Raw genomic sequence first — 22,176 nt, 5'->3', positions numbered from 1 at the left:
CAAGGCGTGTTGGATGCTAGCCCTAAAGGAGCTGAGGTAAAGACTATAGCACCACACCCTAGCCTTGTTGTAACAAGAGCTCTCTCCCCCTCTTCTGGCTGGAGTGGAGCTCAGGGGTATGGGATGCATTCCCTCTCCCCCTTTCCAGGGTGATGTCAGTGTTGAACATTCAAGCATCCCACTCCCTCAGGGTCAGGGGTCCTGCAGCCACGCCTCAGAGCCCACAGTCCTGCAGTATGGAGTCATAGTAAGGTTTTCTAACGATATCAAAAGTATGCTGGCTAATTTATCCATAGTCTAGATATTCTGGAAGCATTTATTAACTTAACAAAGTGGCATATGAGTGCAGTGAGGACATGAAGCAATGTACAGCTGTGTTATTTCTGTAGCAAAGAGACAGGGAGTTGGACAACGAAATTATGACACGAGTCAAAGCCACATGTTTTAACAATGTTGAGAGTTTAATTCCATGTCTGGCCTTCAATGGTTTGTTTTTACCCTGTCATCAGTCATCAGTGTGGTACAGGCCAGCATTGCAGATGGCTGGGATCCTGGCCCAGGGGTGTAGTTGAGGAAAAGCCCCAGGGGCACATAGTTTCAGAACACTTAACACCAATTGGAATGAGTGCGGCCTTCCCGGCCTGCTCTCCTTTGCCTGGAGCCTAGGAAAACCAGCTGTGCCGCTGTCCCGGGGGGAAATGGGGAGGGGTGGGGGGGAGCACTTACAAAGCACCGCATGTGGCCAATCCCTACCAAAGGAAAGGTTTGGAGATAGCCACGTAATTATGCTGCATCTGAAGTACAAGGATGTGAGTGCGCGTTATTGCAAATGGACTGACCAAGAGTCAGACAAAAATGTTTGGCAGACTTGAGCTCTGCTGGAGCAAACAGAATGTAGTTTTCTCCAAGCGCTGATCTAAGGTCAGTTTTGCTCAACAACTCAATAGTGTAGATTAGGATCAGTGTAGACTAGAGCTGATCCTAGATCTGCTTAGGGGCCACTTCTACCTCAGGCAGTCCGTGCCACATGCTGGTTCTCATTAGTGTCATAATGAGGCACACTGATGATGAAGGGTCAGGCAAGGACATTTTTGAGAGCTTTTTGAGAGCTAATGACCAAGATCATATTTCATTTTATTGCAGTCATCATATCTATTCACAAAGCCGCCCCCCACCCCTCCCCCCAAGAAGCAAGTCTCAGAATATCTTTTTAATATATAGTCAATAAATATACAGACACTATGGGCATATGAGGTTGGTTTCCATAAAAGCAGCCTCATAGTTTGAACCTCAGAGAGAAAATATATTCCTATTGCTGATAACAGTGTATCGTCTCACCTGAATCATTTCAAATGAGGGATCAAATTTGTCAGTTGATCCTCAAGTCAACTTCATAGAATAAAACCAGACAAGTTCAAATAAAGGTCATTGGGGCTGTATACTACAGGTTGAGACTGGCATTTCTCTAGGGTGGAGTTCCTTGGCATGACGCCTGGGGTACCGTGTAGACAGGAGGAGGGGCACGTGTGTACCAGACTGCATCCCTTTAGTAAGTTTTCACATTGTGCACTTTGCAACTTGTGCTGTATATCAGCATACACCGTACCTATTTGGCAAAGAAAACATTCATCAAGCAATCCTTAAAAATGAAACTGAGGGACCTAACACAGAGACGCTGTACAGAGAAGCTCCTTATGAAGTTTGATACTTGACTTGACTTATGAGGTATATGAGTATTGGGTAGAAACACCAAAAGAACTTCAGTATCTTGATTGATGGTTTTTCCGCCACTCCTTTACAAAGGCCTGAAGACCACAAAGGTCTCAAAACTCTTAAGTGCCCAATTAACATGATTACATAACACTTCATTAAGACTATAGGAATACTGTACTGCCAAGCAATGATCAACAATTACTAGGGTGATAAAATTATACATTATACACACAATTATAATCCAATCACATATCACGCACTGGGCCATGTTAGCGCTCAGTGACATCATGTAACAACCATGATAAAACCAAGTGATGATTGTTTTCGAGTGACTAATCACCATTGTAGTCCTCTATAAGCTTAATGAAAGTGTTAGGTAATGGTAATTTCCTTTGACTGTTTTGTGTGAAATAACTTGGACAATGAACATTTTTGCATTCTTGCAAACCTAGAACTGGGCCTGGTGGTTCTGTTCTTCAGTCTGTGGTCATTTAAGGGCAGACTGACAGAACACTTGCACCGGGTGCTGTCAAAGACAAGAGGTTCTGGTGACTGATCATCCCACAAAGAGATTTACACAATTAAAACACCACGTTTAAAAAAAGATCATCCAATAAAATACTTCTGTGACCATCAGTGCTTCTCTCACGTTTCATATACAACAGTAGAATATATAAAATGTAAAATTAGTAAAAAAAAGAAGAAAAAAAAAAAAAAAAAAAACTACAACAAAACAAATGAGTGCAATGACAACCAGATGCCTTTGCCCCCATTTTTCTCCCAAAGGTAAAATGTCTACGACAGTGGGTGGGGTGGGACAGAGCTCAGGTCTGTCTCACTGTGACCATCCACTGTTCAGTTTGAGCTGAGCTTGGAAGAGTCCCTGTCCTTGGGTCACTGTGTGCCACCTGTGTCTGTCTCTCTCCTCTGCAGGCCCATAAAGTGGTGCAAATTAAAATCGGTAGTGGTTGCTGATGGAATACGTATGAAAGACACGGAAAAAACCCCATAACAACATAAAAAAGGCTTCTTTATTGAAAGTGGTCCTTCTCAGCTTTCAGCCCATCAGTTTCCAGTAAAGGTGCGAGTCTGAGCTGCAGCCGTTAGCTGGAAAGGGTTCTTACTCTGTATCCACTGGGCTCCAACCTCTTCCTTCCATCCATCCATCCATCCATCTCAGAACCAGCAATATCTGCTCTCACTTCCTCTTCTCTTTCTCTCTCTTGCCAGAGTTCCTCTTTCCCTCCACTCTTCCCTCAACACTTAGCTGGGCCGCTGAGGCCTGGGTTAAATGAACTTGAAGCACTTGGTCTTGTCGTGGGGCAGCCGGGTCTTGAAGAGCACAGAGTCCACGCGGAACTGTGTGTAGAGCAGCGGCATGTAGCCGTACACTTTCACAAAGAAGTTGATGCACTTGTGCCGCTCGTGGAAGTGCGAGTCGTCGTGCGATAGGGCCTGGGGGCAGCCTGGACAGCGGAAAGTCCAACGAGACGTCACCTGAGATGGAGAGAGTGTGTGTGTGATTTTATTTCATCACATTCTACGACCATTCTAATTGTTTTCTCAATACTAGGCACATGTGGCAATGCCAATGCTTAATACCAACAGCACAGCGTGGTATTAGAGGCACCCAAGGCATGAAATATGGCTTACTGCATCTATTATTAGGGTTGATTCTCCACAAAATTAAGGAACTCACACTAGTTAGGAGCTCATATTCTTAAACTTTGTTGCATTACTACATGCATTATTCACAAGGCTTCTACCAGGGAATTGCTGTCAAGTAACACACTGTCCTTAATTCCCGTATGAAACACCTCTGAATATTCAATCCCCAGTAAATCAAAGAGACTAAAATTGAGGGCAGCATAGGAGTTCTTGTTACAACAACTTCCCCTGGCTTGATTGGTATAATTAGTCAGCTAACCATAAATATGCATAGGAGTAATAAATGTCTCGGGAATCATATAAACATCTAGGAAAACACACAGATAGAGCACCAATCCAATCTTCTGTTTTGATTTAAACTGAATATTGGACCTGTCATGTTGAGTAATGGCAGGACTAAGTGAGCATAAACATAAATACACAACAAGACCAGAGGGGGAAATGAAACCGAGGGCTACTGGTGCTGTAAACGTAACACACTGCTGCTGCAATGGCACACCGACCTTGATGGGGGGTTTGCGCGTGATGTGAGAAACCAGGAAATTCATGGCGATGTCCTCACAGTTGATGTACTCGTCCACCATGTCCCGGATGGCCTGGGGCATCACATAGGAGTACAGGTAGGCATAGTACTGCAGAGACACAGGAGTGAAGAAAGGCAGGGTGAGACGGTCGTTAAGAGCAAACAAGAAGAAATGATGAGGATGACGAGGTAAGTTGGAAGCAAAGAGAAACCGAGCGCAGCGTAGAACTATCACACGATTGAGCGGTATCAAGGGGGGGGGGCTGACCTTGTGAAAGAAGGCGGCTCCCGTCAGGACCATAGAGAGCTCACAGCTGTAGTTGGAGTTGTAGAGCCACGACTGGTGGTTGACGTCCCAGGCATGGAACCTGCCGGGGAATCCCACGATACGATCCCTGGCCTCCCGCCACACTCTGGCACACACAAGAAGAGACAGATCGAGGGTTACCACAATTTCACAAACGCAACCTGAGAGAGATAAGATGGCTACCACAATCACACACAATCTCTCTCTCACACACACACACACACAACCTGAGAGAGACAGAGAGAGTTAGGGCAAATGATGGACAGCGCTGAAGGGAGGATGAGCAGTGGAGAAGACCGCAATGTGTAACAAAATATACCTTACAAACAAAACCATGTCGCTACTGCGAAGGAGATCTTTATGTCTACAGTTTGTCAGTTTACTGCAGCAACAAGGCATTCTTTTTTCTCTCTCTCTCTCTCGCTCGCTCTCCCACTCACTGCCCTCACCTCCCTAACCTCTGAGGGGGTGTCCACACAAGCACCCCTGAAGAGAGGTGTGGACACAGGAATTCTTAAAAAAAAGAAAAGAAACAAAAAAAAGCACTTGCACACCTATTCACAAGTCCCATTCAAGAATGAACACATAACACAGTGACGCTGCGTACATTCTCAGTGGAGATATTCTCTGTGAGGTAACATTCCAGGGTAATTCTGGAGGAGTTCAGGATAATTCATGACAAATGACCCTATTCATACACAGCATTCTGCCTGCCTGGACCTGCAGCAACAGTGGCGAACCGTAGACAACTAGAGTGTGAGAGAGATGTAAACAAAACATAAGCTAGCAGTTGGGCTTGAAATTGTTTTAAATATGGTTCAGCTATTCAAGGTGTGGCATGTATGCAAAGGGAAATCAAAACTCTGTGGTGTCTACATGGGGCACTTGTTCTTGTATACTAACTATACTGTGTTTTCCAATATATATATATTTTTTTTTTCTTCTATATATATGTATGTATATATATATATATATATATATATATATATATATATATATATATATATATATGCCTGTGATATTATACATTTGAAAGATTTTGAATAAGAACTTATGCAAAGCTTGTCATTATCTGTAGCCTACATCTGTCTTCTATGTGGAAATGTAATATAAGTAAAAAAACAAAAAAAAACAAAGATATCTAGGATCTCTGTGAAAAGCAACAACCTAAGCAAATCTCTCTGAGGTGCTTCCTGACAGGTCCACTCTCACTCTCACTGACCTGAACCCGAACATGATCTCATCGTGGCGGAGGTGGGCATCGTCATCGATGGACAGGATGGCCTCCGTTTCCACAGCGTCCCAGGGCAGGAAACGGTTATTGAGGCTGTTTTTCTCTGTATGTACCACCTGCAGGGCAAGAGGAGCATTAGTGTGGACAGGAAGCGTATTTCTTGAAAGTGTATCACAGTATAATGTTTTGTGAACATCACCTTACACTAAGCCAGCCAGCCCATCATTCTCAATACCAACAGCATTCTGAAAGAAGGTTATTCGAGGGGGATGAATACATTTCCTCCAACTGTGACGAGAAAATTTTTTCTATTTCATTTTATATCAGTTGCTGCAATTTGCCTTGCTGCCCTGCAGAGTTGTAAGGAAAGCTTCAAAGAGAACAGAGAGTGTAATCTGCTATAGGAGGCAATGCACTGCACTTCAGCACACTCACAGTCTTGAAGACTGCAGAAGATAACAGGTTACACTATTTGCATTTTAGTGGGGTAGGTGAGTCAGGCTTTCAGATATCATTCCTTTGCATTCAATCATTTTCATTTTTTTTAGTCTAAACAGCGGGACATTGGTATTCAGGAGCTCACCACAATGGGCAGACCGATGTCTGGCCACAGCAGGTCGTCTGAAGGAGGTTTGGGAGAGTTCCACACTACCACCACCTTGTTGAGGTAAGGCAGCCCGTTGAGCCTCTCCAGAGAGTTCATCAGCACCTCCTCCCTCTCGTACGTCAGCATGACCACCGTGAACTGCTCTCTGGGGACGTTCCCTCCCAGTGCAGCCTGAAATTCCTTCCCAGAGCCCCCAGTACCCCCACCGATGGGCCGGAAGCCCGTGCCCGAGCCAAGGAATTTGGCCTCCGAGGGCAGCAGTGGGTCCAGGGGGGTGTGGGGGAACAGGTGGAAGGGTCCTGGGGCCCGGTTCCAGGCCCGGTAGGTGTCTGCAGCCGTGTAGGTGAAGTTGCGGAGAAAGCGTGGGGATGCGTAGGGCGGCTCTGTCTCCACAGGGCCCAGGTCCAGGTCTCCGTTGTCAGCCAGGTTGGCGTCCGTGCTTGCCATCTTCCCAGCCTTGTGGGGGATCTCCTGGGCCGGCTCCTCCCTGATGGGGGCAGCGGGCACCTGGATGCTAGTCCTCACGCTGGCCAGGATGGTGCTGAGGACGCTCTCTGACGTCGAGAAGTACGTCTCCCACAGGAAGCGGCCCTGGCGTCGCATGGCCAGCAGGTCGTTGTCTGAGAGGCTGCGCAGTAGGAAGTGCAGCTCCGTGATGCGGGGCTTGGGAACCATGATGGCGGCCTCACTCCAGCGGATCAGCTGGTGGTAGGGCAGCCTGGAGTGGTCTCCCAGCACCACAGGGATGGCTCCCACCTCCAGGGCCTCAAACAGCCTCATACCACAGCCTGCCGAGGCCACCAGCTGCCCGTCTCCAGGGGAGATGACCAGGGTGAAGGTGGAGGCCTTGAGGACCTCCAGCCTGTCCTCCCGCTCCCCACACAGGGCCCACCCTGTGGGCAGGCTGGGCCGGGGGCTCTTACAGGTGAACTCCACCAGCACCTGGTCCAGGTGACTGTCCTGCACCGCCTTCAGTGTGCCAATAATGCGGTCGTCATAGTCTGCCGGCGAGTCTCCCTCCATCTCCTCCTCAAAGGTCTGAGGCGGGCCCTCCTGCAGGCTGCTCCGCAGAGACTCTACCCTCTCCCCCTGGAAGGTGAACAGGTACTTCCTCTTCACAGGCACCTGAGGGGGCACCTCCAGGAAGTTGGGTTCCGAGAGGGCATGGACCAGCGGTGACACCACAAGGTCGAAGCCCTCACGGTACTGCTGCTCCAAGAAGGTGGACTGGGCCACTGCTGCCCTCCCAGTGCTCACATTGTACAGGAAGTTCTGAGTCATGGACTTCCTGGAGAGGTGGACCAGCAGATGGTTGTGTCCATCTGAGCGCCAGTAGGGGAGTGCCTTCAGCTGCTTCTCCAGCTCAGAAGGAGATGGCAGGAGGGAGGAGGGGGACTCCTGCAGTTCTCCCACCAGCACCACATACAGACAGGCAATGCTGGGGTTGTCAGTCACGTATATACTACTTTTCACTGAAGCTGCAAAGGCCTGTTTGACTAGTGGGTCCAGATACTCCCCCCAAGGGTAGGAGCCTGTGTCGTAGACATACACAGGGAAGCCCGAGGTCAGGGGACAGCGGGCATAGTCAAAGCAGGAGTGAAGGCGGCATGAGCGGACAGACTTGGGCGGGGGCAGCCCTGGGTCATCCTTGTCAGGCAGCAGCCTCACGGGCAGCGAGAGCTTGGGTTGGTTCTGGGCCATCAGCTCCTTGTAGGAGTGCTCCGTCTGGCTGATGACGTTCTTCAGCTGCAGCAAGTCCTGCTTTGCACTGTCTATGCTGCGCTTGCAGGCCTCGATGCGAAGGTTGAGCCGGGCAATCTCTCCATTTAGCTCCTGTCGCTTGGCTTCCAGCTGCAGCAGCTCCTCGCTGACGGACTCGCGGATGCGGCACAGGTCCTGCACATGCTTGGCCTCGCACAGCTCTCCGCCGGGCCGCGGGCCGAAGATACGCTTGTCCGGCCCGCCAGCCTCGTCAATGGTGGTGAGGTAGTAGTGGGCGATGAGCGGGAAGAAGACCAGGATGAAGACGAGCATGAAGCTGAGCCAGGTGAGGCGCACGCGTCGCAGTACCCATGGCTGGCCCCCCGCCCCAACCCCGCCGCCATTACGCTGCATAATAGACACGCTCACTCTGCTCCACACCACACTGGGGAACCTCCTTTACGGGGATTGGCAGCCATGATGCAACATCATCAGCATGGTGAAGCAATTATAAAATGTCATCCGTGTCAGTGTACTTGCTCTTGGGTATCCTTTGGGTATCAAATATAGAGGGGACCTCACCATTGTCCTGCCAGTGTGTCATAGTTCAGATATGTCCATGTCATCTTCCCTACTGTATGGTATAACTGTACTCCTGACCTAAGTAAGATGCAGTGCAGTGTCGGGGGAGGGGAGCCCCTCGTGGGGAGGTCCAGGGAGGGCATGGCTGGTCACAGTCCTGCAGAGTAACATTGTGGGTCAGGTTCCCCTGCCCTAGGTGTAGGTGTAGACCATCAAGGAGTGGGGGTCTCCAGATTCTCCTCCAACAGAGAATGTCAAACCTGGAACAGAGACAGAGTAGGTCAAAACAAGAATCATTTTTGACTTATGTAGAGATATAACATTCCTGAGAGAGATGCACCGATTGATTGGCCAGCAATCGGTATCGGCCGATATTGGCACAAATCGGCACAAATCGGCGATTGATCAATTGCTTTAAAATGTTCAATTGTTCAGACATTATTGATTCGAAACTGGCATGTTAATTTGATGCAGAATCTTTTCTTAATTTGTAATTGTCATAAAATGTAATGGTAATTGTAATATTTGTAAAAAAAAAAATATATATATATATATATATATAAAATTCACTATGTATTTCCTTACCATTTTTCTACGATAAAAAAGAAAAGGAAAGGCTTATTTCATTCACCGTGAGCACCATAATTCCCAGGGCCCTTACAGGTGTACACACATATGCTAAATCATGTTTTGATCATTCTTCTTATTTTAAAAATAAATAATAAAGGTTGTTCCATTACTCAGTAGCTGTATGATTAAATGTGTGTTCATTGAGAAGCATCATCAAAAGCAAAACATTTATTTTATTTTATGTCAGGGTACAAATAGATAAATAAATAACTAATAATCGGTATCGTCCTAGATTGTTTATATTGGTGCATCCCTAATTCCTGCAGTTGAACCTCATAATGAGGCAAACTTTGTAAACTGCCACTGTATTAAAATACACTCCCTAATGATATTACTAGCAAAATATTCTTCACAATTGGAGCAGCTTGAAAGCAAATGTGAAAGGTTACAACAACATGTCCCCGAAAATGCTTATTTTCCTAAATTAAGTTATTCAAATATAGTGTGGTTTGTTTTTCTGTTTCTCTCCATACATGCATAATAAAGTGATCAGAGTACAGAGTGAACCATCTCAAAACCAGACACAAGGAACGGTTCTTCGCTACAACATCCCCTCCCTCTAACCTAATTCCTCATTAAGAACAGCAGCTTTCTCCTCCTTGCCCGGCTTTCAGTCTAAAATCACTTACAAGACAAAGTTGCAGAAGAGATTGTAGAATCACAGTACCCACTAGGCTACCCTGTGCTTTAGGAAACTGCAACAAAAGTGTTTGTTAGGTCTGTAATCTGCAGACGATTAGCAGAGGGATCAAAGAGCTGATAAGAGTCTGTCTACGGCAACAAGACGGAGTCAGATACAGAGAGAGAAATCTAAAGAACTTGGAGAGGATAAACCAAATCAAACAAGAAGGGAATAGCCTACCTTCTGACAGATAGATCAATGAACAAACCCTGTGAAAGATGAAAACTAGGTCGGCGAAAAACAACAAAACAGTCCGTTACCTTTCCAAAGGACATATCATAACTACAGCACGTGTCCTAAGGACAAGGGAGATCAGCCAAACAAGTCTTATCAAACACACACTTAACCGCAACACTGTGTACCTTGATATATCTGCAGTACAGTTTAATTGACACACAGACAAAGCTGCACCAAAGACAAATTCTGTGTTTACCTTGGCAACAGATGAGGTTCTTGATGAGCCAGAAATTCCCTGTCCTGACAACCACAGCATTCATTAGGCTACTGGTGAAACAGACCTCTGCAGTAATGGCACTTTCACTGCCGCTTGATTATAACATGTCCTAGCAGGACACTCGCACAGATCCCAGACTCAGAAAAAAGCAATCTTTCCCTCAGTCTATGCCAGGAAAAACAGGAATTCCCCCTGCTGACTCCATCTGACTGGGCTTCCGGCACACAGATTTACTAAAAGCCTTTCGGCGATTTGGAGACTTAGCATAGAAAGGATGAGTGGGCATATGCATTTTTCTCCCCTAATGGAGCATCTTGCAATATGGCCCATGCACCTGCTTTCCTGCTGGGAGGCTGGGAGAGAGGCAGAGCTCCTTGCATAACATAGTCCATTTACACACGCATCAGCACACACCGCATCAGGCCACAGGTCTGACAGCACACTGCATCGAGGCTAGCTCTTCTAGTTGCTGCCATTACCATGTTATACAGGAGCACTAGGCGTGACGCACTCCTAAAAGCCCTCTTGTCACATCTCATAATGACCCTTGACCCCCCATAGCCGTCTGGCGGGCAGCCTGAGGTGCTGCAAGGCAGAGAGGACGATTGGAACCATCAGATTAATTACTGCAGGGATGCAGAGATCTCCTGGGTAATGGGAGACAGATGCTGAGTCTCAGGGGCAAACTCAACCTCTAATCTGGGGCCATAAACACAGATTTAGAGCCTTGTTCATGTCAGCCTGAGTGAACACACTCTTAATCTACAAGGACCTCTCTAATCTGAAGAGTACTGTTTTCACTAAACTCAATTTAATCTCTATGCATGGAAAACACACACACACACACACAGGCCAGACTCACTTTATGAAAATCAATAAAGATTCCATCATCGACAAAGACTGTGTTGCGAGGCAGTTTTATGTTAAGGTACTAACAGGCTGCTGTGGTGTCCATTTGTACAAACACTGAGAGCGAAAGACAAGAACAACACAGGCTGTAAACACACTGGGGCACGCATTGCATTACAGCAGCACTAAGATACTCGTCCTTGCTTTCACCTTAAGCCGGCAACATCAACAATAATGTCTAAAGCTGCCGGGCAATAATGTGAGGGAGCTTGAGCAAGCTCTATTTCAGGGGCCAAAATTCTGCAACATTATCAAATCAGGAGACCTAGGCTCTTCTCCAGGGAGGAGAAAAGCAGCATCGTCTGTTTGACGACCCAGATAAAGGATATTTTCACCTAATGCTGAGCAGGCGATGGGTTAGTCAGTGGTCAGAACAAAGCAGCCTTTGCATTGCTGATTTCGTAGTTAATTTCATTTTGTGGCATTATAGAGAGACTACCTAACAACCCATGAGATATTAATGTTAACCTTGTTTACTAATAGAATGTAATGTCAGATGACAGTGATGAGTCAACAGAGACATTAGCCAAATCTGTTCAAAGAGAGCCACGCTTCAATCATGGGGTGTAGACCAGGCAGGTTCAGCCTAGGCTCCTTAATCAGACATGCTCTTGTTTCAGTGGTCATCTGATATCACAGTCAAATTCCCAGTTCCCAGACTCTTCCCAAAAACACCCCAGGCAAGCAACAAGTGCCTCTCTAAATGTTTGAACAGTCTCTCTCCGCACACTGTCTGGGAAGTGAGAGTCTTAGGAGGACACTTCTAGCGAAGAGAAGGCTGAGACAGAAATGGCTCATCCAGAGAGAGATTAGATTTGAAAGGACTGGGTGGCATTCTGGGTGGTACTCTTAACAAGGCTAAGTGTGGGGCCAACAGAAAGAGATGGTTCTGAGCTTGTCCATTAACATTATGCAGGCCTAATGAAACGTTATGCAACACTGACAGAGTGGCAGAGTTCTCGGGCTAGGCCAGGCTACAAGGCTATTTTGAATAGGAATTTGATTGAGAGTGAGACAGACAGAGATTTGGGGGGGGGGGGGGGGGGGCAGAGGGACATAACACAGCTTGCATTTTTAATAAGGCCCAGTGTACTGTGCATTCCTCCAGAAGGACACTGGAGCATTCACTCTGAAATATTCAGAGGGTGGCTCTTGGATTGTCTGTGTTTTCTAGTCAAATAAAAATGTCGACAACACACCATCACTTATACTATACTAGATAAACTCCTAACAAGCCAACTTTAACGATTGCTGACCATTGAAATGGGCTCCAGTACACCTTGAGGTCTAATTGAACTCGTATACAGGCACCATAAACAGTGAAGGACACATGAGGGAACTGGAAATCCAAATGTAGAGAATGTCTGAGTTCGCTGCTTGCTGATGCAGCAACTGGCACAGGCCTCTGGAGGTACTGCTGTTTAGCAGATGATCCCAGCAGACGAGACTCTGCTGCTCATCAGAGAAACATAGGCTACTGACTGCGATTGTGTGTGTCTGATGCCCAATTAGAGCCCCTGTGTTTGTCTGAAAATGTACCCCTTCAGATGTATTCTAAGCCTCCATGTTCTGTATCTCTCTCAGAGGCACATTGTTTTAACCTTTAAATGACTCTGGTTGTCTGATCTCTTGTTTGATCTCTGGATTCGACACCTGAACAAGAGAACACCCGACCGTTACCAATACGATTTGACAGTAGTTCCTGAGGAGAAAGGGAAAAGGAAAAGGAGAAGGAGAAGGAATGAGCGGAAGGCAGCTGTGGAGCAGTGCACAGGGCTGTAGGAGGGCAGCAGCTGTTTCAGCGATGGCTCATGCCTCATCTGCAGCCAGCTGACAAGAGCTGCCCTAAGGGCTCCTCACTGAGTTACAGTGGACGTAGGTAGGGGAAAGAAAGACACAGAGATCCTCCTTCTCATGCTCCTCATTAATAGTAGATTACTCCTCACGAATAACAAAGAGGTGGTTTGTGATCAGAGTTAGAGCACCACATAGCAGCAATTAGAGTGCTCCCCGTGTGGGCCACCTTCGACTCGGAGGTGTGTGTGTGTGTGTGTGTGTGTGTGTGTGTGTGTGTGTGTGTGTGTACACACTCACACTGACAGATGGGCCTGGGTGCCTTCCAGCCTCCGCAGCTCTAATATGACTGAGCTATTATACTGGAGAACAGTACAGTCATTGGGACTCTAGAGCAGGGGGATGAAGCACCAGTTAGCCTGTCAAGAAGGACATAAACCTCCATATCAAAAGACGATACAATCTGCAAGAGGTTCATCATCGCGATCCAACTTGCTTAATTGGAGTGGTTGTCAAAAACTATAACACTCCACTTGCGTGGAGTCCAAAGAGACAAAGAATAATACTGATTCTGTCTACTCCTTGAGAGAATGGTAAATACAATCAAGTCAATGTGTTCAGGAAGAATGCGAAATAAAATCCATCATACTAACATGGCAGCTAGTGACGTGTTGGATATTTCTGCTGTAGAACTGCTGTTAGCACAAACAACCTCGAGAGTGACACATTGAGCAGACACGAATCATGTTTTCAAGACAGCGAGAGCCAATTACGGGGGGGGGGGGGGGGGGACAGATAGGATTCACCCATTTTTCAGAACAGAACAGCCTCTCTCAGTTGTCTAACAAGCTTTGTATTGACAAGTGAGGTTACAGAACTCTAGGCGTCGTTCTGGTATGTGCACGTCATGTTCTGTCTGATGCATCATCAAGCTGAGCATCCTTCACAAGGGATTCATATACTTGGCCAAGAAGAGATTGGTATTTGACCCTTTCATTACCACAATCAAATTATAGACTGCCTTATGGTCCTCATCAAATCATCTACATAATTAGGCGAGTTGGAGGCAAGGAGCGTGTGAAGTCAGCATGACTGAATGTACAATGGTTTCTACACTGACAGCTGTTTGGAGCAGCTAAAACAAATGAAATGAAATACAGCTTAAAATGTACACAAGTTGAGAAACTGCCAACTCTACGCTGAGAGGGAGTCTTAGAACGAGGGCTGCTTTCAACCAGGGGTGAGACCACAGCAAAATGCACTACAAAAAAGAGGGAACCTTTCCAGTCCATTTCCCTAAAATATTTATGACATCGAGAATCTGCAAACACCTCATTTTAAAGTCTCTTTCTTCTGTCCTGTTGGCCAATGGGCTATATTAAAAACCATTCTGAATCATCTGAAACATCTGTTACAGGGAGTGTGGGGCTGCTCCAGATAACGGCCATAAATTTACCAGGAGGTTCAAGGACCTCAAGACGGCCACGGGCTCGAATTGAAGTGCTATCGCTCCTCTCTCCTCCAATCCAATCACAGCCCTCTCTTAGTTCCTCATCCCTTTAACAGGATTACTTGACACACATTAATTGGCTTTAGGATCAACAACATCCCTTTACTTAGGCTGGTAGCCTGTCATTGAGTGGCCCCCCGGAGTGGACATTTTACACAGATCAAATAACACGCCGAAGGACTGTGAAGCTGAATGAGAATGCCTTCCAAGTCATTAATCACAAGCTGACGATGTATCACGAGCTGACGACTTTTCACGAGCGCACACTTTACAATTTGAAGGGCAGGGCAACCTTAATTAGTCAACTGGGCTGTAATCAAGCATCGTCTACAGCAAGGCAAATCCAGCCATTACACCCACAAGCACTTCTGCACGGCTTAGCAGTACAGTTCATTCAGAGGGAGAACAAATAGAATACCCTTTTTTTGTATTTCAGAGTTGAAGCTTGCTTCAGTGATTGAATCCATTTCAAATTTGCTGCAGTTAATGCTCTCCTGGAGGAGTGGCGCACAGACTAGCACACCCACTCTCTCTCAGGTCAGGAGTGACATCCCCAGCGGTGCAAGCTCTGCCATCCGAAGCGAGCCAGAGTGATCCGCCCCAGGGCAGAGGGCCCAACAGGAGACCCTGGCGGTTTGTGTTAATGGTGAAACATAGCAGAAAGAGAGGCCAGGCCAGCTTTGGCACTCAACGCTGCAGTCAACACAACCCTGGGCTAGCCCTGCATGAAGACCAATTTAACCCACAGATAGGACTGGTCAGTCAGACCATTACTGAAAAGGAAACCACACAAGGCAGACATCATTTCTCCCCCCGACTTAAAGGTGCTCAGAATTTCTAGGCTATACTTTGTTGTTGTGTCCACATAACAATGTCAACACACTGTCTACCATCAACACCACTCAGCTATATCCAAGCTTAACTGAAACCCAAATGCCCTCTGTCTGGCCACACCTGGGCATGGCTGAAAACATCCCAGTAGAGCAGTTGGGTATAGCAGCAGAATTAACACTTGTGCACACAGCCAATTCTTCTAACCAAATAAATCCTCTTGTTATCTTGCCACAGCAGTGGCGGCAGCCCTGGTTTCCACAGGCCTCCAGAGCGCTTCTCTCTCCCTTGCCTTGCTAGCTATAGCCCATCACAGATTGAGTCATTCCTTGCCAACAGCTGCCAGCCCCCGGCGCAGGACGCCCCCCTCCCCCAGACACTGATGGATTGTGGGAGAGGAGCCAGGGTGATTAGCCCCTACCATGGGGGAATTACTGCGGTATACCACCCCAATAGAAACGGCATCCTCCGAACAGAAGCAAATCACACACATAAAAAGTACTCACTTGTACTTAGTATGCATTTCAGAATAAGGTATTTATTATCTCAACCATGGCGCAACAAAACCCTGTAAACTATTGCAAAGCACTAGGCTACATGTCAAGAGGAGCAATGAACTATCTGGTGTTGGAGACATCGACTCATTCCAAACACCTACAACAGCCAAAAAAGAGAGCGCAGACAACAGCGATGGGTTGTGAAAGGGCAGACCATGTCCTGTTCATTGACTGCCTTCACTTGGGACATTATGTTCTGCTAGTCTATCCCTGTAACACAACAGACTGGGCTGGCATTCAAATATTTACCCTTGGCCCATACAAAACTATTGTATTCATTTGTAACGGCTTTCATCTTAACAACACATACGTTTAACATTGTGTTTGAGACTGACATCAGGTCCTCTGGAAGAGGACAAATGGGGAGTTGGATTTGCTAAGTAATCCCCAATGGTGAAGCTAGCCAGGACTTAACATGCGTGTCCCTCTGCTATCTCTGCCAAGACTGCATGAATAATACGAACCCTCTCCCTCACCAACATTTTGTCACACACTGTGAAATTCCTCGCTAATAATGGATTGGTTTGTGTGTCCGGAGATTTCATTCAGGTGCTAGACCTACACAGAGTCAACCATTGTAACTGTTCTGTGCAATGAAACGCAGCGGTAATTTGTCCTGTGTTATACTTTCCTTCCCTGACGGGGAGAAAATAAAACAGATGTTGATGAAGACGGTTTCAGTCCACCCTTTAACAGGAACCATTCATTCCACCAAACACAGCCAAGCTGCACTTTCTCCGTGCTGAGATCATGGTTGGGCTGACAACGTGCATTGCAACAAGCAACCTCTCTAGCTGATAGGAGCCAGTAGAACACATGATATACATTAAAAATGAAGTCATTTGTAATCATGCATAAATGGTGCATAAACATAAACCCATGTCAGGCAATGGAATGCTGATTGTGTCTATATCACAACTCACTGCTATGTTTGATTACTCGGTAACCACAAGAAAAATCATTAGGACACCAAGCAATCAAGCTCTTATGAGAGCGATCAATATTCGTGTCTATGGTTAAAGGCTGTTGTCCCATGAGGTACATATTAATGACTACTGGGGACTGATCTAACCATAGGAAACAATTACATCACTGTAACTGTCAAGGCAAACTTCCAAGGCTGATTGCTACTGCTGACCAGGTGAAAACGTATTTAGCCATTCAACACCTCTGCTTGGGACCATCGATGACCATAGCCAGGCGGACAACCTTTAGTTTCACATAGCTTAATATGTAACCATGAATGTATTACCGCAATATGGATGCAAAAGTGCGTTATAATGACTGACTATGTTTGTTACAAATACATCACCACATGTATTCAAGACACTGTGTTCCTTCAAGTGTATCCTGTGTCCTTCAAGTGTCAAGTATGACTGGATACTACAATTCCGTCCATCTAGGCTACATTCTTGCAACATACAAACGAATCCAGACAGTAGTTTGTGAGCATGAGATTTGCCACTGCAAGCCAAAGATGTGCCCCCTTTCTTTCGGATAATAATTGCTGATAACAATTTCGGTAACTTCAATCTGATTTTGTGTATTTTAACACGCTGCGTAATGAGTACATGAGTACATGAACAATCGGACTTTTCTGAGTCATCAGTAATAACACAGCTGCTATACACCTGTCTTCAATGGAGAGAGGACAGCGGGCTGCCCCCTATAATGTCAGCAGAGACTCGCGCAAATACAGAAAATGCTGAAGAGTCCAGCTAGCTAGCTCGTTACTTATCTAACTAAATCGACTCTCGCTACTTATGCAATAGAAAACACCATTTCACTTATGCATTTCACGTATGCAACAGACACACCATTAAGTGGAGTTTTTCGTTTTAAGCTTTGATTCCAACTACATTTTGCATTGCCGGGCTAGCTAGTGCCGACGCTGACTAGGACCTAGGTTGACGTGTGTGTACCGTCGGTGAGATCAAAGCAAACACGCTGGCGACGGTAGCTAGCTTGCTAGCAAGAACACCACGGCTGATTAGGTGCTAGTCTGTCACAACACTTTTGCAGTGGATACTTCTCGAAACCAACAGTTACTTGTAAGTTGTAGTGGGGAAAATATATCTCGGCTAAGAAAAACTAAAAAAACACAAGAGGGGTTTGAGAAAAGGCAAAGAGGGAGGGAGAGGGGTGCATATGTCTCATTTGTCCAATTAGTCAGCTAGCCACAACAGGGATTTTGCTCGTGCTAGTAGACGAATGTTAGCTGGTTAGCTTGCTACTCACCCGGTATGAAGCTCCAAAATATCTCCAAAATGAAACCCTTCAGTCGACTAGAAAGGGTGAAGGTGGCGTATGCAAGAGGTTGTCAAGCATACAGGCTCGGTGCTGTGTTTTATTTGCACGTTCATAAGACTGTCCGTGCCAAACGCGCGCTATAAACGTATTAGGTCCTCACTATCAAAGGCTGCCTGTATTGTTGGATGGAGAGACGGCTAAGCAAACACATACACTGAAGCATTCTGGGAGTATGAGTTGATGATTGATCTGTTTGACAAGTGCTACACCTGCTGGTCACCAAGGGTACTGTCCGGTGCATTTGGGCAGGCGGCCGGCGTACTCTACTACCAAAGATATTATTATACTATGGTGTTGCTGTGCAGCAGATTGATAACAATGGATAACTGCATAAGCAAAAATAGAATAAAAAATGTAGAGAGAGAGAGATAGCAGCTGAACGAGGACCACAGAAATGTCTACACACGATCAGCCTACAGCATAGGGGTGCATCGGACAGTCCGCATACTAGATGGCAGTAAAGTGCAACGGCACGTTTGAGGGGTCCTGATTTCCAAAAGAAGAAATTCGATCACGTTGTCTCACGCTGATGACGTTCCGAGTGGGAAAATGGAGAAGAAACATGTGTCAGCCTTTGCATTGTACCAAACAGTGCCAACTGAACCGGCTCCTGCAGTTAAAACATCATCGTTGCAGGTATTTAGGGTTAAGTTGTTACTGGTGCTGGCTCTTTGCAATTTCAGCATATATTACAGTTCTTTGAATATACCTTATAGTGCCTAGTTTTCTTGAAAGGTGATGTGTTAAATTGACCATCACAGAGCTGTCTAATTGAGGAATGCTTTTCTAGGTTACAGCAAAGAAGAAGAGGAAGAGGAAGGAAAATGGAATTCAGCCCACAAAATCCATCAAAAAGGCCAAAAGGAGACTGATGGGCAAGCAGGTTTTTAAAGCTGCACAGAGAGAGGAGAGGGTGGAGAGACTCACAGAGGTAAGTCAGGTTCATCCAAATGACTCTCATAAGCTGTAACGCAGCAAGGCACATGGTAGTTTTGTCATATCCTCCAGTCTAGACTGTGGTTCTCCGGTGTTGTGATGTTATTGATGTGTGCAGGAGGTGCAGTGTGCAGGAGGTGGCAGTGAGGCACTAGATGCTCTGCTTGATGGCCTGGCTAAAGTCAGCAACAGCAGAGAGAGAGCCAGCAAACTGTTCCAGTGGCTCATCCACCCCATTCCCTTGAAGAGCTTCTTCAGGTACAGACGCCTGTAGACAGTAGCCCAGTATATTATGCAAGATGTCACAGGGAAATGATCTCCCTTGCTCATTCACTGTTTCCTTCTCTTAGGGATACATGGGAAAAGAAGCCAATTTTAGTTAAACGGCAGAATCCAGACTATTATAAGGGGCTGTTCTCCACAGCAGAGTTTGATCGCATTCTGAGAAATGTGAGTTATCATTTACATTAGTGTCCTCTGTCATGTTATACCATTATGACCAACTAAGGTAAATGTTGCTGTTGACATTGTCAGGATGATGTTCAATATGGAGTAAACCTGGATGTCACCAGTTACACAAATGGCAAAAGAGAGACACACAATCCTCCAGGGAGGGCCATGCCTTTTACTGTATGGGACTTCTATGAGGTAAAACATTTGGATGTTTTCTTATATTCATTTACTTGATGAGCAAATGTTACTTCATGTCATGTGTCATTCTTTTCACTACAGTATGTGTCTTCACAAAAACCCAACCTGTGTCTTTTCTTTTCCTTTCCAGAGTGGTTGCTCTCTGCGCATGCTTAATCCTCAGGCCTTCTCCTGTACTGTGTGGAATGTGCTGTCCATCCTACAGGAACACTTTGGCAGTATGGCAGGAGCCAATATGTGAGTGGCCCATTGAGAATCTGACCAGTGAGATGCTCATATACAACACTTGAGTGTCATCAGTCTTACTGCATCCAAAGTGCACTTCGTCACCAAATTTAAATCAGCGATTTTCTTATTTGCCCAGGTATCTGACACCTCCTGGAACACAAGGCTTTGCTCCACATTATGATGATATTGAGGCCTTTGTAGTTCAGCTGGAGGGTAGGAAGCATTGGAGAGTATACAGCCCCAGGTGAGTTACGAGGATAAAACTTGAAAGATCAGCATTTACGGCATGCATCAACCGATGTGTGAACCCTATTAAAAAAAAACAAGTACACGCAGTGCTCATGTTTTCTGTATTATTTCAGATCAGAAGATGAGACTTTGCCCGTTGTTTCAAGTCGTAAGTTGTCCTTTGTCCACCTTTTTGCTTTTATAATGTCTACCAAAGCAGTAGGCCCAGAAAGTTGATCTCAAGTGTTGTCAGCCTCATCTTTCATAGACTGCTCGTTGTTGTTCCTCCAGCGAACTTCAGCCAGGCAGAGATTGGGAAACCCATCCTGGAGGTGGTGCTTGAGGCTGGCGACCTCCTCTACTTCCCCCGAGGGTTTATCCACCAGGGGGACTGCCTCCCAGACATACACTCCCTCCACATCACCATCTCCTCTTACCAGAAGAACAGCTGGGGTGACCTGCTGATGAAGGTTCCGTAACCCTGCTTTCTTTGTTGCACATTAATGGCTGAAACTCTCTTTGTTCAAATCATATCTATACAACAGACACAATATTATTATAATAGAAACACAAGAGTGTGGGTGATGACGCAGTGTAATTCTTTGTTTGACAGGTGGTCCCAGCAGCCTTAGAGATGGCCATGGAGGAGGATGTTGACTACAGACGAGGCCTTCCTCAGGATTACCTGACTTACATGGGTGTGCAGAACTCCGACAAGGTAACCTAGGAGAGAGGAGTTTGTTCACCTGCGTTTACGTCATGGGGGGGGGGGGGGGGGGGGATCCAACAGTACGTCACCCCATTTATCACTGCATTTCTGCTCATTTGTTTCTAGGAGGATTCACGCAGGGTCCAATTCCTCTCCAAAATAGAGGGCCTGATGAAGAAGCTAGCTACTTTCGCCCCTGTGGATGCTGCCGTGGATCAGAAAGCTAGGCACTTCTTCCATGACTGCCTGCCTCCTAGGCTCACTCCAGGTACAACTCCATCATCAAATAGCTAGGTTACTGTCATTTGATTAAGCTTCGGAATAATGGTGTTAGCCTGACTCTCAGCAAAGCACACACCTTTTATAGTTCGCCACGTAGCCAGATTCGCTCATTCTACTCATCTCCCACAGAGGAGCATGCGAGCAGTGTTCAGGGGGCTCCTGCCAGGTGGGAGGATGGGGAAGCTCTGGATGTGGGTGTTCACATCAAAGGCCAGACCAGAATCAGACTGATCCGTGCTGGGATCGCCAGGTATTACACAACAAATGAGAGCATGACTTACAAATAATGATTCAGAAATGTTGACATGAACTTTCCAAAACATTTTGACTGACTTTTCTTTGTCTCCATAGGTTATGCAGTGATGGAGAGACAGTTTATCTTTACTATACTGCAGACAACTCCAGAGTTTTCCACAAAGAGGAGTCCAAGTGCTTTGAAATTAAAGGAGAGGTATACATCTTTACAATTTTGTTTGCTAGATGCTCCCAATTCAGATATAGTAAATGTATACCTAAGACACTTCAGTGAGTAATAGGAGGCTTGTATTAAACCTGATGTAACCTTTTTCAGCATACAGACGCAATGGAGTTTCTGATCCATTCATATCCAAAGTTTGTGACAGTGGGTAGCTTGCCATGCGAATTGGCTGAGGACAAGGTAGGAATTCTACACATTAGAAACAACATTGCTCAGAGAAACTATTGTTGGAGCTGTACAGCGATGGGATCGTTTTCTAAGCGGTTTCCCTGCTCTTTTCTAGATGTCCTTGGCTGAGCTGCTGTTTGAGAGGGGGATTATTCACACTGCTGAATCACTGCGGCGAAACTGAGGCCCCTAATAGTATCCCAGAACATAATCGCTGTGCCAGCATCATTCATTTCACATTAAATATGCAGGAAGGAATGATGCCGATTTGAGGGAAGCAGTCTATCCATGCAATTTAGACCTGTCATAACCATTTTAAGATGTGACCCTTTTATTTGTTCAGTAAGTACTCAATTAAACCTTTGTTATAAATACTGCTATTAAGTCATTTGTTTTGTGTGTTCTTCAGTGAAGTTCAATTACATAGTCATTATGAATAAAATACTGATGCAAAGCCCTGCTACAATAGTCTCCAATTATGATC

At 45.9% G+C, this 22,176-nt stretch overlaps 2 protein-coding genes across 2 annotated transcripts; one reads left to right on the top strand and one right to left on the bottom strand.

Moving 5' to 3' along the window:
• Positions 1 to 461: 461 nt before the first annotated feature.
• extl3 (exostosin-like glycosyltransferase 3) lies at positions 462 to 18,101 on the bottom strand. The gene is made up of 6 exons (XM_083689444.1): positions 17,941 to 18,101; positions 6,029 to 8,595; positions 5,434 to 5,561; positions 4,173 to 4,317; positions 3,885 to 4,013; positions 462 to 3,210 (listed from the first exon to the last, which is right to left on the bottom strand). Exons 2-6 carry the CDS (start codon positions 8,165 to 8,167, stop codon positions 3,001 to 3,003), a joined length of 2,751 nt encoding a protein of 916 aa, XP_083545570.1. The 5' UTR covers positions 8,168 to 8,595; positions 17,941 to 18,101; the 3' UTR covers positions 462 to 3,000.
• Positions 18,102 to 18,553: 452 nt separating this feature from the next.
• Positions 18,554 to 22,064, top strand: riox1 (ribosomal oxygenase 1). The gene is made up of 15 exons (XM_083688554.1): positions 18,554 to 18,648; positions 18,803 to 18,943; positions 19,067 to 19,206; positions 19,299 to 19,398; positions 19,483 to 19,596; positions 19,730 to 19,836; positions 19,964 to 20,071; positions 20,190 to 20,224; positions 20,347 to 20,525; positions 20,669 to 20,773; positions 20,891 to 21,032; positions 21,176 to 21,296; positions 21,398 to 21,497; positions 21,618 to 21,704; positions 21,808 to 22,064. Exons 1-15 carry the CDS (start codon positions 18,562 to 18,564, stop codon positions 21,874 to 21,876), a joined length of 1,635 nt encoding a protein of 544 aa, XP_083544680.1. The 5' UTR covers positions 18,554 to 18,561; the 3' UTR covers positions 21,877 to 22,064.
• Positions 22,065 to 22,176: the final 112 nt, after the last annotated feature.

This window comes from Argentina silus, assembly GCF_951799395.1.
Source record: "Argentina silus genome assembly, chromosome: 17".
NCBI classification, from domain to species: domain Eukaryota; kingdom Metazoa; phylum Chordata; class Actinopteri; order Argentiniformes; family Argentinidae; genus Argentina; species Argentina silus.
This window is presented reverse-complemented; position numbering and strand designations above follow the sequence as displayed.

Bases quoted from the DNA above. Each gene is read 5' to 3' on its own strand.
- extl3 (XM_083689444.1), bottom strand. From the start codon at position 8,167: ATGCAGCGTAATGGCGGCGGGGTTGGGGCGGGGGGCCAGCCATGGGTA. The intron at 5,562-6,028 runs GTGAGCTCCTGA...CTTGCCCTGCAG, and splicing joins ACATCGGTCTGCCCATTGTG to GTGGTACATACAGAGAAAAA. The intron at 4,014-4,172 runs GTCAGCCCCCCC...GTGTCTCTGCAG, and splicing joins GAGCCGCCTTCTTTCACAAG to TACTATGCCTACCTGTACTC.
- riox1 (XM_083688554.1), top strand. From the start codon at position 18,562: ATGGAGAAGAAACATGTGTCAGCCTTTGCATTGTACCAAACAGTGCCA. The intron at 20,774-20,890 runs GTAACCTAGGAG...ATTTGTTTCTAG, and splicing joins GTGTGCAGAACTCCGACAAG to GAGGATTCACGCAGGGTCCA. The intron at 21,705-21,807 runs GTAGGAATTCTA...GCTCTTTTCTAG, and splicing joins GCGAATTGGCTGAGGACAAG to ATGTCCTTGGCTGAGCTGCT.